At 46.7% G+C, this 18438-nt stretch overlaps 1 protein-coding gene and 1 long non-coding RNA gene across 2 annotated transcripts in view; both read right to left on the reverse strand.

The window, feature by feature from the left end:
- Nucleotides 1-2936: 2936 nt before the first annotated feature.
- On the reverse strand, nucleotides 2937-3330 carry LOC139544873 (uncharacterized). Its single transcript, XR_011668966.1, has 2 exons — nucleotides 3246-3330; nucleotides 2937-3125 (listed from the first exon to the last, which is right to left on the reverse strand). It is a non-coding gene; the product is annotated as an uncharacterized lncRNA (long non-coding RNA).
- Nucleotides 3331-3754: 424 nt separating this feature from the next.
- The window catches only part of ppil2 (peptidylprolyl isomerase (cyclophilin)-like 2), a 52728-nt gene continuing 38044 nt past the window's right edge, over nucleotides 3755-18438 (reverse strand). Inside the window, exons 15-20 of the mRNA XM_071352022.1 lie at nucleotides 16706-16823; nucleotides 13749-13805; nucleotides 6449-6521; nucleotides 4755-4817; nucleotides 4373-4524; nucleotides 3755-4258 (exon numbers count right to left, since the gene is read on the reverse strand). Of these exons, the coding sequence (XP_071208123.1) occupies nucleotides 4153-4258; nucleotides 4373-4524; nucleotides 4755-4817; nucleotides 6449-6521; nucleotides 13749-13805; nucleotides 16706-16823 (569 nt within the window). The 3' untranslated portion in view covers nucleotides 3755-4152. The remainder of the gene's footprint in view (nucleotides 4259-4372; nucleotides 4525-4754; nucleotides 4818-6448; nucleotides 6522-13748; nucleotides 13806-16705; nucleotides 16824-18438) is intronic.

Genomic DNA, 18438 nt, shown 5'->3' on the forward strand with positions numbered 1-18438 from the left:
ATTCATATTTACAATGATGGCCTACCCCAGCCAAACCCTAACGACGCTGGACCAATTGTGCGACGCCCTATGGGACTCCCAATCACAGCCGGTTGTGATACAGCCTGGAATCGAACCAGGATCTGTAGTGATGCCTCTAGCACTGAGATGCAGTGCCTTAGACCGGTGCCACACTCGGGAGCCCTGCCTGACTAAGGGCTGACTGCCCTGTCTGTTTTTGGTTACTGGTTGTAATTATTAGTAAGTTTACTCCTTAATAAGAGTCTATTGACACATCCGTAAGTCAATCTAAATAACATAATAGCACAGACTGGCAAATGTTCCAGGCGGATTACCAGGACGTGTACACCGAGCATGCACTGACCAACTGGCAAATGTCCTCACTGACATTTTCAACTTGTCCCTGACTGAGTGTGTAATAGAAACATGTTTCAAGCAGACCACCATAGTCCCTGTGCCCAGGAACACGAAGGTAACCTGCCTAAATGACTACCGGACCCATAGCACTCAGGTCCGTAGCCATGAAGTGCTTTGAAAGGCTGGTCATGGATCACAACAACACTATTATCCCAGAAACCCTAGACCCAAACCAACTTGCATACCACCCAAACAGATCCACAGATGATGCCATCTCTATTGCACTCCACACTGCCCTTTCACACCTGGACAAAAGGAACACCTATGTGAGAATGTTGTTCATTGACTACAGCTCAGCGTTCAACACCATAGTGGCCTCAAAGCTCATCACTAAGCTAAGGACCCTGGGACTAAACACCTCCCTCTGCAACTGGATCCTGGACTTCCTAACGGGCCGCCCCCAGGTGGTAAGGGTAGGTAACAACACATCCGCCACGCTGATCCTCAACACGGGGGCCCCTCAAGGGTACGTGCTCAGTCCCATCATGTACTCCCTGTTCATTCATGACTGCACGGCCAACACAATCATTAAGTTCGCTGATGACACAACAGTGGTAGGCCTGATCACCGTCAACGACGAGACAGCCTATAGGGAGGAGGTCAGAGACCTGACCGTGTGGTGCAAGGACAACAACCTCCCCCTCAACGGGATCAAGACAAAGGAGATGATTGTCGACTACAGGACAAGGAGGACCGAGCACGCCCCCATTCTTATCAACAGGGCTGTAGTGGAGCAGGTTGAGAGCTTCAAGTTCCTTGGCGTCCACATCACCAACAAACTAGAATGGTCCAAACACACCAAGACAGTCGTGAAGAGGGCACGACAAAACCTATTCTACCTCAGGAGACTGAAAAGATTAGTCATGGGTCCTCAGATCCTCAAATGGTTTTACAGCTGCTCCATCGAGTGCATCCTGACTGGTTGAATCACTGCCTGGTATGGCTACTGCTCGGCCTCCGACCGCAAGGCACTACAGAGGGTAGTGCGTACGGCCCAGTACATCACTGGGGCCAAGCTTCCTACCATCCAGGACCTCTACACCAGGCGGTGTCAGAGGAAGGCCCTAATTGTCAAAGACTCCAAACACCCTAGTCATAGACTGTTCTCTCTGCTACCGCACGGCAAGCGGTACCGGAGCGCCACGTCTAGGTCCAAGAGGCTTCTAAACAGCTTCTACTCCCAAGCCATAAGACTGCTGAACAGCTAATCAAATGGCTACCCAGACTATTTGCATTGCCCCCCTCTTCTACGCTGCTGCTACTCTGTTATTATCTATGCATAGTCACTTTAATAACTCTACCTACATGTACGTATTACCTCGACTAACCAGTGCCATTGTAAGTGTTCCCCCTCAAATATTGATCAGTTTGAGCAAGTATTATACATGGGCTGTTGTCTCTATCCACCACATCCGCCTGTCGGCCTTCCGTATCCGTGGTGAAAGGTGGCCGAGCTCAAACGGTGTGGCATACGGGACTGTCACGGGACTCGTCTGAAGTCTAATGCCGATGTGCCAACGTCTGTCTGTCTAGCGTCCGAACCGTTTGAGCAACAAACTGAGGACCTCACTATGGAAAGGGGAGACTCTCACAAACACCATGGTGTCACAGGACTCGTCTGACAGTAACCAACAAATTGGACGTATGGAGGTAGTTTTGAGGCAACCCCCAACCCCCTTCGATATGTAGAACGGATGTGGGTGGAGCCAGGTCTACATAAGGGTGCAACTTTCAAAAAATCCCAAAAGCTCTGACGAAGGCCGTGTGGCCGATACGTAAAGCTTATTAAATATCGGTGATACTATCAAGAGCAGTGTGCGGTTTCCTTTTCCTTCATCAGTTTTGAGGCAACTAAAATAAGGGTGTCCTGAGCTTTGTTATGTCTCCTAGATATAAACCTTGTATCTTATGATTCATTTGTTGTCTGTCTTTTTCTCCATGAATGTGTTATTCAATGTGTTTCTCTGGGCTATAGTAGTAAAGACCAAATTCTATATATTTATACCTAAAAAGGGGTCCTAAAATTCAAAATCAAATAGCTACATGGTCCATGGTATGACACTCTTAAAACCATTCCATATGTTGGCTTAGTACCCCCCCACGTGGCTAAGACTAAAAGGTTTTAAACAGGGGTGGCTTGACTCTGGGGATCCAACTGTTTCCAGTTTCTTCCAATCTGTAATCTCCCACTTCACACAGACAGTATTAATTCATAACCAAATACAAGTCCTTCAAAGCTTCAGCAGCATGTTGTGAGAAGAGCTCTCAGTCTTCATCTGGTCGTCTCCAGACAACGGCTATTCAGTACTGCTGTCTGTAACGTCCGACCGACAATCAGCGCGGGGGGGTTGGTGTCTAGCGCCACAGCAGAACTGTCCCAAATGGCCCCAACTAGATTGAGCCGTGGGCTGATTTTTGTCAGCGTGGATGATCGGGTGGACAGGACCATAACTATAATAATTTAAACACTGTAAATTGACCACAACTAAAAGACCCAAAAAGGGATTGGTATTTTCTAATAGAATCATGTCATACCTTGATTACATTGACACACAATCACATATCTTTACATTTTATTTGTGGGAAAACTCGGTGAAGAGATTTCTGAAATTAAACACTTTTTCGTTTTTGTCTTTCTATCCAGCAATTTATTTATATATATTTTTTACTTTGGGGGAGAATAATTTGACCCCTGCCCTATGGGCCGCCTGCTGCTGACCCCCTGCCCTATGGGCCGCCTGCTGCTGACCCCCAGCCCTATGGGCCGCCTGCTGCTGACCCCCAGCCCTATGGGCCGCCTGCTGCTGACCCCCTGCCCTATGGGCCGCCTGCTGCTGACCCCTGCCCTATGGGCCGCCTGCTGCTGACCCCTGCCCTATGGGCCGCCTGCTGCTGACCCTTGCCCTATGGTCCAGGGCCCATAGGGTAGTAGTGCACTACTTTTGACCAGGGCCCATAGGGTAGTAGTGCACTACTTTTGACCAGGGCCCATAGGGTAGTAGTGCACTACTTTAGACCAGGGCCCATAGGGTAGTAGTGCACTACTTTTGACCAGGGCCCATAGGGTAGTAGTGCACTACTTTTGACCAGGGCCCATAGGGTAGTAGTGCACTACTTTAGACCAGGGCCCATAGGGTAGTAGTGCACTACTTTTGACCAGGGCCCATAGGGTAGTAGTGCACTACTTTTGACCAGGGCCCATAGGGTAGTAGTGCACTATATAGGGGATAGGGTTCCATTTGAAAAACAGCAGGGCTTGGCCTCACAAGAAACCGATGAAAGATAAGAATTTCTGCAAATTATGAAGCTAAAATAAAAATTTTGGGAAAAAAAGAAACACTGGAAAAACTTGAATTTATTAAAAACACAAAAAAAAACAAATGCATCATTAGAAAGTAAACATTATTTGATGTCATACTAAGTGAAAGACAACGTTCTATATAATTCACAACCCAGAAAATAAAAATAAAATGTCCATGAGACGAATGGCAGGGGGTGTAATATCATCAGGGGGTGAGGTGTCCAGGGGGGTAATATCATCGGGGTATCAGGGGGTACATCCAGAATGGAAACCTATTCCCTACATAGTGTCCTATGGGTTCTGGTCAAAAGTAGTGCACTACATAGGTAATAGGGCTCTGGTCAAAAGTAGTGCACTATATAGGGAATAGGGCTCTGGTCTAAAGTAGTGCACTATATAGGGAACAGGGTGGGACACAGAAGGTGTCCATGGAGTTACCAGGAGCTGAAGTCCCCAAAGCCAGTCTTTCCTTTGGCTTTCTTGGCTCCGCTGGTCGCCCCACTGCTGGTCGGTCCGCTGTCCTCTGCTGCTGGACGCTTCCTACACACACAGGATGGGGTTAATTGTGTGTGGTGTGGTGGTGTGTGGTGGTGTGTATGGTGTGTGTGTGTGGTGTGTGGTGTGTGGTGTGTGGTGTGTGGTGTGTGGCCTCACGTGGTGGTAGTGGTCACAGGGTTGATGTATTTCCCAATGCCAGCCTTGAAGGTCTTGGGAGTCTGATCTGCTTTAGTCTTCCTCTGAGACGCACTGCTCTGCGCTCGATCCTCCTCCTGCTTCTCCAACTCCTTCTGGCGCTCCGCTGCAATCTACACACACACACATAAGTTGTTAGTGTATTATCCAATCTCTGTGCTCATCAGAAACTGAGGTCTTCTGATTGTACGTTTTGTTTAAACATGTCAGTTAGCTGCTTGACGCCAGTTGAAACGCGTCAGGGGCGTCGAGCAGCTAACTGACAACAGTTGAAACGCGTCAGGGCGTCGAGCAGCTAACTGACAACATCTTAATGGATCATAAACCAAACACACAAACTAACCTGGGCATCTGCCTCATCATACGGGTCCACGAACACAGTGGCACTCAGCAGCTTGATCTCAGACTGGAGACGCAGGAAGAGAGGAGCAAAGAGAGAGTTTAGTTTAAGCCCTCGCTGGGTTAGTGGTCGCTGGTGTCCTCAGTCAGAGTTCTGGATAAGTTACAACTGAGTTCTGGGAGTCTGTTTCTACTAAAATGAGTTACAGGTAACAGGTATGAACAGGGCATCACAACAGCTAACAGACAGGAGGAAGGAGATAAAACAAGGTAACAGGTAACAGGTATGAACAGGGGATCACAACAGCTAACAGACAGGAGGAAGGAGATAAAACAAGGTAACAGGTAACAGGTATGAACAGGGGATCACAACAGCTAACAGACAGGAGGAAGGAGATAAAACAAGGGCTATTTACTGTACTTCTCTGCTCCATACAGTGTGTGTGTGTGTCAGTTTCCGTTAGTCGGTAATAGCTGGCTTTTGGCCGGAATTTTTTTTAAATAAAAAAAGATTGAAAAGACGATGAATGAAATTGCCGCCCATTGTCCGAGAGAAGAAGAAAAATCCCATTGTGAAACTGTTTTTTTAGCCTTTTCATTGATGGAAACACATTTGCCTGATCATGCGTATCAGTCTGTGTGTTAATTGTCATCATTTAGTGGAGTGAGTTAAACTGGCACGTGTACACTATACATGCTTTTGACAACAGTGTTTCCCCGTTAATTACACTATGGAACTTACATTCACGCGTTGCCTACTGCCTTCTGCGCTTTATAACGTGAATAAATTGTTCAGCAACATTTTAAGATAGATGTTCTGATCTAAAACAATGTATTTTTAAGTAGCCTAGGCCTACTGGTTGTACGAATTAGGGATCTATCGTCCCGCTGGTTGTACGAATTAGGGATCTATCGTCCCGCTGGTTGTACGAATTAGGGATCTATCGTCCCGCTGGTTGTACGAATTAGGGATCTATCGTCCCGCTGGTTGTACGAATTAGGGATCTATCGTCCCGCTGGTTGTACGAATTAGGGATCTATCGTCCCGCTGGTTGTACGAATTAGGGATCTATCGTCCCGCTGGTTGTACGAATTAGGGATCTATCGTCCCGCTGGTTGTACGAATTAGGGATCTATCGTCCCGCTGGTTGTACGAATTAGGGATCTATCGTCCCGCTGGTTGTACGAATTAGGGACCTATCGTCCCGCTGGTTGTACGAATTAGGGATCTATCGTCCCGCTGGTTGTACGAATTAGGGATCTATCGGCCTGCTGGTTGTATGAATTAGGGATCTATCGTCCTGCTGGTTGTATGAATTAGGGATCTATCATCTCACAACTATCCCAGAGTCTGTTTGAAATAGAATTAGGTTAACTTTTCTACTCTGGCGGATAAGTAGATTGACATTGGCTAGTGATGTTGGCTGTTCGTTACTCGTCTTGTTGGCTGAAGAAAAGTAAACTTAACATCCTCAAAGTGGGTAAGAAGGGCCCCATTTCACTGCTTCCTGGACTTGCATGTTCTGTTAATACTGTGTGAATTACTATATTCTAATGTTATTTCTGTTATTTCATATGCACCCAATGCATATGGGTCCTGTACATTTCTCAAAATGTACAGTCAATTTAAAATGCTGCTGGTTAAATATACGACGCCACATGTTCCCAACGGAAACCCTGGTGTGTGTGTGTGTGTACCTTGGGTTTATCTGTTTTAGGATCAGCCTCTATGTTCTCCATGGCTGTCAGAGCCTCGAAGCCTCCCACCACCCTGGGAAGAAACAAGACAACACATCTTCAAAACGACCACACACACTAAGCTTCCTTTCTTCAAAACTAGCACGTTACGCTAAGCTTCCTTTCTTCAAAACTACCACACACACTAAGCTTCCTTTCTTCAAAACTAGCACGTTACGCTAAGCTTCCTTTCTTCAAAACTACCACCCACACTCAGCTTCCTTTCTTCAAAACTACCACCCACACCAAGCTTCCTTTCTTCAAAACTACCACCCACTAAGCTTCCTTTCTACGCGTCGGCCGGACAGAACCAACGTCGGGTAAGCTTAAGGGGGAGGGGTGTGTCACTTTGTTAACAGCTGGTGTGTGATGTCTAATATTAAGGAAGTCTCGAGGTTTTGCTCTCCTGAGGTAGAGTACCTCATGATAAGCTGTAGACCACACTATTTACCAAGAGAGTTGATCTATATTTTTCGTAGCTGTCTATTTACCACCTCAAAACGATGCTGGCACTAAGACAGCACTCAACCAGCTGTATAAGGCCATAAGCAAACAGGAAAATGCTCATCCAGAGGTGAAAAAAAAAAAAACTTGAAATAACCTTCACACAGCGACGCATACATACAGTGCCTTTGGAAAGTATTCAAACCACTTGACTTTTTCCACTTTGTGAGGCTACCTTATTCTAAAATTGATTAAATTGTTATTCATTAATTTTTTTGTCCTGTGGGAAGGTGAACCGTCACCCCAGTCTGAGGTCCTGATCTCTCCGATCCGTACGGATCTCTCAGTACTTTGCTCCGTTCAACTACGCCTCGATTCTGATTTGTCTCCCAGTCCCTGCCGCTGAAAAACATCCCCACAGCATGATGCTGCCACCACCATGCTTCACCGTAGGGATGGTGCCAGGTTTCCTCCAGAAGTGAAGCTTGGTATTCAGGCCAAAGAGTTCAATCTTGGTTTCATCAGACCAGAGAGTCTTGTTTCTCATGGTCTGAGAGTCCTTTAGGTGCCTTTTGGCAAACTCCAAGGAGGCTGTCATGTGCCTTTTACTGAGGAGTGGCTTCCATCTGCCCACTCTACCATAAAGACCTGGTTGGTGGAGTGCTGCAGAGATGGTTGTCCTTCTGGAAGATTCTCCCAACCTGTTTTCACTTTGTCATTATGGGGTATTGTGATGTCATTATGGGGTATTGTGATGTCATTATGGGGTATTGTGATGTCATTATGGGGTATTGTGATGTCATTATGGGGTATTGTGATGTCATTATGGGGTATTGTGATGTCATTATGGGGTATTGTGATGTCATTATGGGGTATTGCGATGTCATTATGGGGTATTGTTATGTCATTATGGGGTATTGTGTGTAGATTGATGAGTAAAAAAATATTGAATCCATTTTAGAATAAGGCTGTAATGTAACAAAATGTGGAAAAAGTCAAGGGGTCTGAATACTTTCTGAATGCACTGTACCTGGTAGTAGAGTAGTGGCCTGAGGGAACACACTGTGTTGCAAAAAGTGTTTTGAAATGTAATGTCATGTATACTGAACTAAAATATAAAAGCAACAATTTAAAAGATTTCACTGAGTTACAGTTGATATAAGGAAATCCGTGAATTGAAATAAATTAAGCCCTAATCTATGGATTTCACATGACTGGGAATACAGATATGCATCTGATGGGATCTGGTGTGACCACCATTTCCCTCATGCAGCACGACACCTCTCCTTCACATAGAGTTGATCAGGATGTTGATTGTGGGTTGTAGAATGTTGTCCCACTCCTCTTCAATGGCTGTGTGAAGTAGCTGGATATTAGTGGGAACTGGAACACTGTCGTACACGTTGATCCAAAGCATCCCAAACGTGCTCAATGGGTGACATGTCTGGTGAGTATGCAGGCCATGGAAGAACTGGGACATTTTCAGCTTCCAGGAATTGTGACCAGATCCTTGGAACATGGGGCCGTGCATTATCATGCTGAAACATGAGGTGATGGCAGAGGATGAATGGCACGACAATGGGCCTCAGGATCTCATCACGGTATCTCTGTGCATTCAAATTGCCATCGATAAAATGCAACTGTGTTCGTTGTCCGTAGCTTATGCCTACTCATACCATAACCCCACCACCACGGGGCACTCTGTTCACAACGTTGACATCAACAAACTGCTCGCCCATACGACGCCACTGATGTGGTCTGTGGCTGTGAGGCCAGTTGGACGTACTGCGAAATTCTCTAAAACAACGTTGAGGCGGCTTGTGGTAGAGAAATTAACATTAAATTATCTCTCAACAGCTCTGGTGAACATTCCTGCAGTCAGCATGCCAATTGCACGCTGCCTAAAAACTTGAGACATCTGTGGCATTATGTTGTGTGACAAAATTGCACATTTTAGGCCCCAGCACTATTATTGGCCCCAGCACAAGGTGCACCTGTGAAATGATCATGCTGTTTAACTTCTTGTCACTACAGGGGGTGCTGTTTCAACTTCGACATTTTGCGTCTCCAAATTAAACTGCCTCGTACTCAATTCTTGCTCGTACAATATGCATATTATTATTACTATTGGATAGAAAACAATCTCTAAAATCATGACAGGACATGCGAAGGTCAGAAAAATAGTCTCTGTTCTCAGATCAGTTTAAAGCTCTGTGTGTGCCCTATGGATCGAAATGAACTGCACCCGCCTTCCCCTGGATGTCAGTAACCAATGAGAAGTGGAATGGAGTCTCTACGTATTTCTCAGAGTTTATAAAAGGAAATGGAGTGACATGTACGTTCTTTTGGACGCTCGCCAAGGCGCAAGAGAGGACATCAGAATGGCATGTTGAATAGCTCTTGTTATCGGGCTAAGATATATCCGTCTGTGATTTAATTCGATATAGGTGTTAGAAACATCATAACGAAGTTATTTGAAACCGATTTATATCAGTTTATGCGAGTATATTGCTATTTTCGGAATTTTCGTAGTATTGCGTTTGAGGATTTGGACATGTGTGTGCCACGTAGCTAATGTTAGCTGCTAGTTCCGAAGTTGAAGTGGACGTTTTACAACAAAGCAACGATTATTTTGGACAAAAGGACACCTTGCCCAAGATTCTGATGGAAGCTCGTCCAAAAGTAAGACCTATTTATGATTTTATTCCGTATTTATGTGGAAAAATGTAAACGCATTTTTCGGCCATTATTGCGGCACTAGTCTGGCTGTAACGCACACTGTATGTCTAGTAACGTTAATTTAAAAAATCTAAATCAGCGGTTGCAATACAGGGGGTGCTATTTTCGCATTAGCATAATTTGCTCTACAGATTAAACTGCCTCTTATTCAATTATTGCTCTTACTATATGCATATAAATAATACCATTGGAAAGAAAACAATCCCTAGTTTCTAAAACCGTTTCAATTTTGTCTCTGAGTGATACAGAAGTCATTCCACAGCACTTTCCATGACCAAGAACATAAAATCAAGATGTGTTATGCTGGCTTCAAAGCTCTGCCTATATATGGTCGTGCCCCCTATGACCAGAAACACACCTCATTCGCCTTCCTCTGGTTGTCAAGAGGACGTCAGAGGAGAAATTCTTTGTTTATCTGGGACTGACGTGAAATAGGACCCATTTCTTTGGCGTGACCGACAACTTCCGGTTTGCTGAATGCTCGAATTTGAGCTGCGTTTGTGTACTGTTTTGCTGGCGTTATGTATGCAAACTATCTCCGTGTCGAATTTTGTTTGATACATGTGACCATATCATCGTAATGTATGTTTTTTCAATATAGTTTAATCAGATTATTTGAATTTTTCCGGGAGTTTTGCGGTGTTCCGTTGTCGGATTGTATTTACGTTTGAGAAATCCGTGCCACTCGACCGGTACCTGTGCTAAATGGAGTGGGCAAGGAAGAATTCTGAACGGAACCAACGACTCATCTTGACAAAGGACACTTTGATCAACATTCTGATGAAAGATCAGCCATAGTAAGACCCAATTTACGATGTTATATCATATCTGTTGTGCATGTGAACTGGACGTGGGCGCCTAGCCGAATCTGCCTGGTAAAAATATCGTGTCCTTCGCTAACGTGGTTAGCTAATAGATTTACATATTCTGTCTTCCCTGTAAAACATTTTAAAAATCTGAAATGGTGGCTTTATTCACAAGACCTGTATCTTTCATCTGGTGTCTTGGACTTGTGATTTAATGATATTTAGATGCTACAAGTTACTTGTGACGCTATGCTAGCTGTGCTACTCAGTGGGGTGAGTTGGGGGGTGCTACCGGATCAGGGTTGGTGACTCGTGAGAAGTTAATAACCAATGCATCTTTCATTAGCTGTCCAACCTGTATTTTTTTTGTCAATCTAATCGATAAAATCGTAAACCTAGGTGCCCTTCCAAGATGGCGCCGGCCAGAATGCATGCCATGTTTTGACTGATTACATAGCATAACCACGATTTGTGATGCTAAATATGCACATTTTCGAACAAACTCTATATGCATTGTGTAATATGATGTTACAGGACTGTCATCTGAAGAATTCTGAGAAGGTTAGTGAAAAAATTAATATATTTTGGTGGTGATAACATTATCGCGCTTTTTGCCTTGAATCAATGCTGGGGTGATGTTAGCTCATGTGGTATGCTAATATAACGATATATTGTGTTTTCGCTGTAAAACACTTAGAAAATCTGAAATATTGTCTGGATTCACAAGATGTTGGGCTTTCATTTGCTGTACGCTGTGTATTTTTCAGAAATGTTTTAAGATGAGTAATTAGGTAATACACGTTGCTCTCTGTAGTTATTCTAGTCGCTTTGGGTGAGTTTTGTGATAGTGGCTGCAATGGTAAACTGTGATTTATACCTGAAAAATGCACATTTTTCTAAAAAAACATATGCTATACCATAAATATGTTATCAGACTGTCATCTTATGAAGTTGTTTCTTGGTTAGTGGCTATATATATCTTTATTTAGTCGAATTAGTGATGGCTACTGATGGAGTAAAAAACTGGTGGAGTAAAAAAAGTGGTGTCTTTTGCTAACGTGGTTAGCTAATAGATTTACATATTGTGTCTTCCCTGTAAAACATTTTAAAAATCAGAAATGATGGCTGGATTCACAAGATCTGTATCTTTCATCTGGTGTCTTGGACTTGTGATTTAATGATATTTAGATGCTTGTATTTACTTGTGACGCTATGCTAGGCTATGCTAGTCAGCTTTTTTACTGTGGGGGGTGCTCCCGGATCCGGATTTGGTAGCAGTGAAAGGTTAATCAGCTTGTTGATATGCCACACCTGTCAGGTGGATGGATTATCTTGGAAAATGAGAAATGCTCACTAACAGGGATGTTAAGCTTTTTCTGCATATGGAATTTGTTATTCTTTTTTTTTTTTTCAGCTCACGAAACACGGGACTGCGTATATATTTTTGTTCAGTGTAATATTTTAACTGTATATAACTGCCTTAATGTTGCTGGACCCCAGGAAGAGCAGCTGCTGCCTTGGCAGGAACTAATGGGGATCCATAATAAACCCCAGGAAGAGCTGCTGCTGCCTTGGCAGGAACTAATGGGGATCCATAATAAACCCCAGGAAGAGTAGCTGCTGCCTTGGCAGGAACTAATGGGGATCCATAATAAACCCCAGGAAGAGTAGCTGCTGCCTTGGCAGGAACTAATGGGGATCCATAATAAACCCCAGGAAGAGTAGCTGTTGCCTTGACAGGACCTAATGGGGATCCATAATAAACCCCAGGAAGAGTAGCTGCTGCCTTGGCAGGAACTAATGGGGATCCATAATAAACCCCAGGAAGAGTAGCTGCTGCCTTGGCAGGAACTAATGGGGATTCATAATAAACCCCAGGAAGAGTAGCTGCTGCCTTGGCAGGAACTAATGGGGATCCATAATAAACCCCAGGAAGAGTAGCTGTTGCCTTGACAGGACCTAATGGGGATCCATAATAAACCCCAGGAAGAGTAGCTGCTGCCTTAGCAGGAACTAACGGGGATCCATAATAAACCCCAGGAAGAGTAGCTGCTGCCTTGGCAGGAACTAATGGGTCCCATAATAAACCCCAGGAAGAGTAGCTGCTGCCTTGACAGCCGCTAATAGGCATCCTTAATAAATACAAAAAGGTTCTATCATGATCCAAACAGATGGCACGGCAATGCCTCTTCCCCCCCAGGATATTTGGCATGGGTCCTCAGATCCTCAACAAGTTAAAACAACTGCACCATTGAGAGAGCATCTTGACTGGCTGCATCACCGCTTGGTATGGCAACTGCTTGGCATAGTGCCAACTGTACAGTTTGATGGAGGAGGAATAATGGTCTGGGGCTGTTTTTCATGGTTCGGGCCCCTTAGTTCCAGTGAAGGGAAATCTTAACGCTACAGCATACAATGACATTCTAGATGATTCTGTGCTTCCAACTTTGTGGCGACAGTTTGGGGAGGCCATTTCCTGTTTCATGACAATGCCCCCGTGCACAAAGCGAGGTCAATACAGAAATGGTTTGTCGAGATCGGTGTGGAAGAACTTGACTGGCCTGCACGGAACCCTGACCTCAACACCATCGAACACCTTTGGGAACACCTTTGGGGTGAATTGTAACACTGACTCCGAGCCAGGCCTAATTGCACAACAGCAGTGCCCAGCCTCACTAATGCTCGTGGCTGAATAGAAGCAAGTCCCTGCAGCAGTGTTCCAACATCTAGTGGAAAGCCTTCCCAGAAGAGTGGAGGCTGTTATAGCAGCAATGTTCCAACATCTAGTGGAAAGCCTTCCCAGAAGAGTGGAGGCTGTTATAGCAGCAATGTTCCAACATCTAGTGGAAAGCCTTCCCAGAAGAGTGGAGGCTGTTATAGCAGCAATGTTCCAACATCTAGTGGAAAGCCTTCCCAGAAGAGTGGAGGCTGTTATAGCAGCAAAGGAGGGACCAACTCCATATTAATACCTATTAGAACCAACCGGGCTTCTCTGGCCCGGGGTTAGAACCAACCGGGCTTCTCTGGCCCGGGGTTAGAACCAACCGGGCTTCTCTGGCCCGGGGTTAGAACCAACCGGGCTTCTCTGGCCCGGGGTTAGAACCAACCGGGCTTCTCTGGCCCGGGGTTAGAACCAACCGGGCTTCTCTGGCCCGGGGTTAGAACAGGGCTCTCTGGCCAGTCTGGTACCCAGAGCACAGACATGCCATCTCATCACATATTCAACCAATATAACAGAGATATGTTAAAGTAAATGTCTGTGTGTATCTTACCTTCCAAACACAGTATGTTTCCTGTCCAGGTAGGGACATGACCGGAAGGTGATGAAGCTGGGATATGAAACAACACATTCAAGAATGGTCTCTGTCGTGACATCTCAGAAGCACATATTAAAGGGGGGGGGGTAACGGAGGTCAGGGGAGGCTGTATTAAAGGGGGGGGGGGGGGGGTAACGGAGGTCAGGGGAGGCTGTATTAAAGGGGGGGGTAATGGAGGTCAGGGGAGGCTGTATTAAAGGGGGGGGGGTAACGGAGGTCAGGGGAGGCTGTATTAAAGGGGGGGGGGGTAACGGAGGTCAGGGGAGGCTGTATTAAAGGGGGGGGGTAACGGAGGTCAGGGGAGGCTGTATTAAAGGGGGGGGTAATGGAGGTCAGGGGAGGCTGTATTAAAGGGGGGGGGGGTAATGGAGGTAAAGGGAGGCTGTATTAAAGGGGGGGGGGGTAATGGAGGTAAAGGGAGGCTGTATTAAAGGGGGGGGGGTAATGGAGGTAAAGGGAGGCTGTATTAAAGGGGGGGGGGGTAATGGAGGTCAGGGGAGGCTGTATTAAAGGGGGGGGGTAATGGAGGTCAGGGGAGGCTGTATTAAAGGGGGGGGTAATGGAGGTCAGGGGAGGCTGTATTAAAGGGGGGGGTAATGGAGGTCAGGGGAGGCTGTATTAAAGGGGGGGGTAATGGAGGTCAGGGGAGGCTGTATTAAAGGGGGGGGGTAACGGAGGTCAGGGGAGGCTGTATTAAAGGGGGGGGGGTAACGGAGGTCAGGGGAGGCTGTATTAAAGGGGGGGGGGGTAACGGAGGTCAGGGGAGGCTGTATTAAAGGGGGGGGGGTAACGGAGGTCAGGGGAGGCTGTATTAAAGGGGGGGGTAACGGAGGTCAGGGGAGGCTGTATTAAAGGGGGGGGGTAACGGAGGTCAGGGGAGGCTGTATTAAAGGGGGGGGGTAACGGAGGTCAGGGGAGGCTGTATTAAAGGGGGGGGTAACGGAGGTCAGGGGAGGCTGTATTAAAGGGGGGGGGTAACGGAGGTCAGGGGAGGCTGTATTAAAGGGGGGGTAACGGAGGTCAGGGGAGGCTGTATTAAAGGGGGGGGGTAACGGAGGTCAGGGGAGGCTGTATTAAAAGGGGGGGTAATGGAGGTCAGGGGAGGCTGTATTAAAAGGGGGGGTAATGGAGGTCAGGGGAGGCTGTATTAAAAGGGGGGGTAATGGAGGTCAGGGGAGGCTGTATTAAAAGGGGGGGTAATGGAGGTCAGGGGAGGCTGTATTAAAGGGGGGGGTAATGGAGGTCAGGGGAGGCTGTATTAAAGGGGGGGGGTAATGGAGGTCAGGGGAGGCTGTATTAAAGGGGGGGGTAATGGAGGTCAGGGGAGGCTGTATTAAAGGGGGGGTAATGGAGGTCAGGGGAGGCTGTATTAAAGGGGGGGGTAATGGAGGTCAGGGGAGGTCAGGGGAGGCTGTATTAAAGGGGGGGGGGGGGGTAATGGAGGTCAGGGGAGGCTGTATTAAAGGGGGGGGGGTAATGGAGGTCAGGGGAGGCTGTATTAAAGGGGGGGGGGGTAATGGAGGTCAGGGGAGGCTGTATTAAAGGGGGGGGTAACGGAGGTCAGGGGAGGCTGTATTAAAGGGGGGGGTAACGGAGGTCAGGGGAGGCTGTATTAAAGGGGGGGGGGGTAACGGAGGTCAGGGGAGGCTGTATTAAAGGGGGGGGAGTAACGGAGGTCAGGGGAGGCTGTATTAAAGGGGGGGGGTAACGGAGGTCAGGGGAGGCTGTATTAAAGGGGGGGGATAACGGAGGTCAGGGGAGGCTGTATTAAAGGGGGGGGATAACGGAGGTCAGGGGAGGCTGTATTAAAGGGGGGGGGGGTAATGGAGGTCAGGGGAGGCTGTATTAAAAGGGGGGGGTAATGGAGGTCAGGGGAGGCTGTATTAAAAGGGGGGGTAATGGAGGTCAGGGGAGGCTGTATTAAAGGGGGGGGGCAATGGAGGTCAGGGGAGGCTGTATTAAAGGGGGGGGGGCAATGGAGGTCAGGGGAGGCTGTATTAAAGGGGGGGGTAATGGAGGTCAGGGGAGGCTGTATTAAAGGGGGGGGGGGTAATGGAGGTCAGGGGAGGCTGTATTAAAGGGGGGGGTAATGGAGGTCAGGGGAGGCTGTATTAAAGGGGGGGGGTAATGGAGGTCAGGGGAGGCTGTATTAAAGGGGGGGGGGTAATGGAGGTCAGGGGAGGCTGTATTAAAGGGGGGGGTAATGGAGGTCAGGGGAGGCTGTATTAAAGGGGGGGGTAACGGAGGTCAGGGGAGGCTGTATTAAAGGGGGGGGGGTAACGGAGGTCAGGGGAGGCTGTATTAAAGGGGGGGTAACGGAGGTCAGGGGAGGCTGTATTAAAGGGGGGGTAACGGAGGTCAGGGGAGGCTGTATTAAAGGGGGGGGAGGGTAACGGAGGTCAGGGGAGGCTGTATTAAAGGGGGGGAGGGTAACGGAGGTCAGGGGAGGCTGTATTAAAGGGGGGGGAGGGTAACGGAGGTCAGGGGAGGCTGTATTAAAGGGGGGGGAGGGTAACGGAGGTCAGGGGAGGCTGTATTAAAGGGGGGGGGGTAATGGAGGTCAGGGGAGGCTGTATTAAAGGGGGGGGGTAATGGAGGTCAGGGGAGGCTGTATTAAAGGGGGGGGGGGGGGGGTAATGGAGGTCAGGGGAGGCTGTATTAAAGGGGGGGGGGGGGGTAATGGAGGTCAGGGGGAGCATAAGACAATAGTATCACTTTATTCTGAAGTGTACACTCGTTCACTACTTCCCACAAATGTAAAAGCATTGGATTGGTGGAGGCATGGGCTAGTGGTCGTTTCCACCACATTTCTGATACCAGCCATTTCCTTTCAAATCAGTGAAGGGAAGTGAACAAGTGCACACTTTAGGAGGAAGGAGGGTTAACTGGGCCATAAGACAAAGACTACTCACAACTGGGACTTGTTGGTGTTGGGTCCCGAGTTGGCCATACTGAGAACCCCTCGCCCCGTGTGGGACAGGTTGGGACGGAACTCATCTTTGAAGGGCTTACCCCAGAATGACTCTCCTCCTGAAGAGGGGCAGAGAGAGCGAGGGGGGGGGCAGACAGAGAGCGAGGGGGGGGGGGGGGGGCAGACAGAGAGCGAGATTTACCAACTTGTTATTACGATTATAAATATTGGAAGAAAAATCCAATAGTAGATCTAGATCCAGAGTGATCCTAAATAAAGTACAACTAATGCAGAGCAGAACTCAGACGATTCCCTTTAACTGGAAATCTAAATAAAAAGGGCAGTAAAATGGTGGCCATTTGAAATTAAGCCACAAAACCTCCTAATAATTCAATGCACTGGAAACCCAAGAGCCGGACCCTGAGAGAGTCCCCTGTCAGCTGTTAAAACCACTAAACAACCCTATTATCCAAACACACAGGGAAATCAAGCAAATTGTTATAGAAATTATACCTATTTGACAAATTGGGAAAATGAAACAAAAACACAGAATGAATTAAAATTGTTATCTGGCCTTAAAAAGATCTAGTTTTCAAGAAAATATCTCAATTTCCAACTTCTCTGCATTTACTAATAACAATAAAGCTGGGAATTATTCTGGGTGAGGGAGAAACCACTAATACTACTGAATTATTCTGGGTGAGGGAGAAACCACTAATATATCTGAATTATTCTGGGTGAGGGAGAAACCACTAATATGACTGAATTATTCTGGGCGAGGGAGAAACCACTAATATGACTGAATTATTCTGGGTGAGGGAGAAACCACTAATACTACTGAATTATTCTGGGTGAGGGAGAAACCACTAATATGACTGAATTATTCTGGGCGAGGGAGAAACCACTAATATGACTGAATTATTCTGGGTGAGGGAGAAACCACTAATATGACTGAATTATTCTGGGTGAGGGAGAAACCACTAATATGACTGAATTATTCTGGGTGAGGGAGAAACCACTAATATGACTGAATTATTCTGGGTGAGGGAGAAACCACTAATATGACTGAATTATTCTGGGTGAGGGAGAAACCACTAATATGACTGAATTATTCTGGGTGAGGGAGAAACCACTAATATGACTGAATTATCCTGGGTGAGGGAGAAACCACTAATATGACTGAATTATTCTGGGTGAGGGAGAAACCACTAATATGACTGAATTATTCTGGGTGAGGGAGAAACCACTAATATGACTGAATTATTCTGGGTGAGGGAGAAACCACTAATGACTGAATTATTCTGGGTGAGGGAGAAACCACTAATATGACTGAATTATTCTGGGTGAGGGAGAAACCACTAATATGACTGAATTATTCTGGGTGAGGGAGAAACCACTAACATTACTTCCAGATATGCATGATCGCCATCGCATGACCATTAGTTCCCTGAACTATTTTATTTTTATTTATTTTTTTAAATTTTATCCCCTTTTCTCCCCAATTTTCGTGGTATCCAATCGCTAGTAATTACTATCTTGTCTCATCGCTACAACTCCCGTACGGGCTCGGGAGAGACGAAGGTCGAAAGTCATGCGTCCTCCGAAGCACAACCCAACCTAGCCGTACTGCTTCTTAACACAGCGCGCATCCAACCCGGAAGCCAGCCGCACCAATGTGTCGGAGGAAACACCGTGCACCTGGCGACCTTGGTTAGCGTGCACTGCGCCCGGCCC

Source organism: Salvelinus alpinus, chromosome 19 (genome assembly GCF_045679555.1).
Source record: "Salvelinus alpinus chromosome 19, SLU_Salpinus.1, whole genome shotgun sequence".
NCBI lineage: Eukaryota > Metazoa > Chordata > Actinopteri > Salmoniformes > Salmonidae > Salvelinus > Salvelinus alpinus.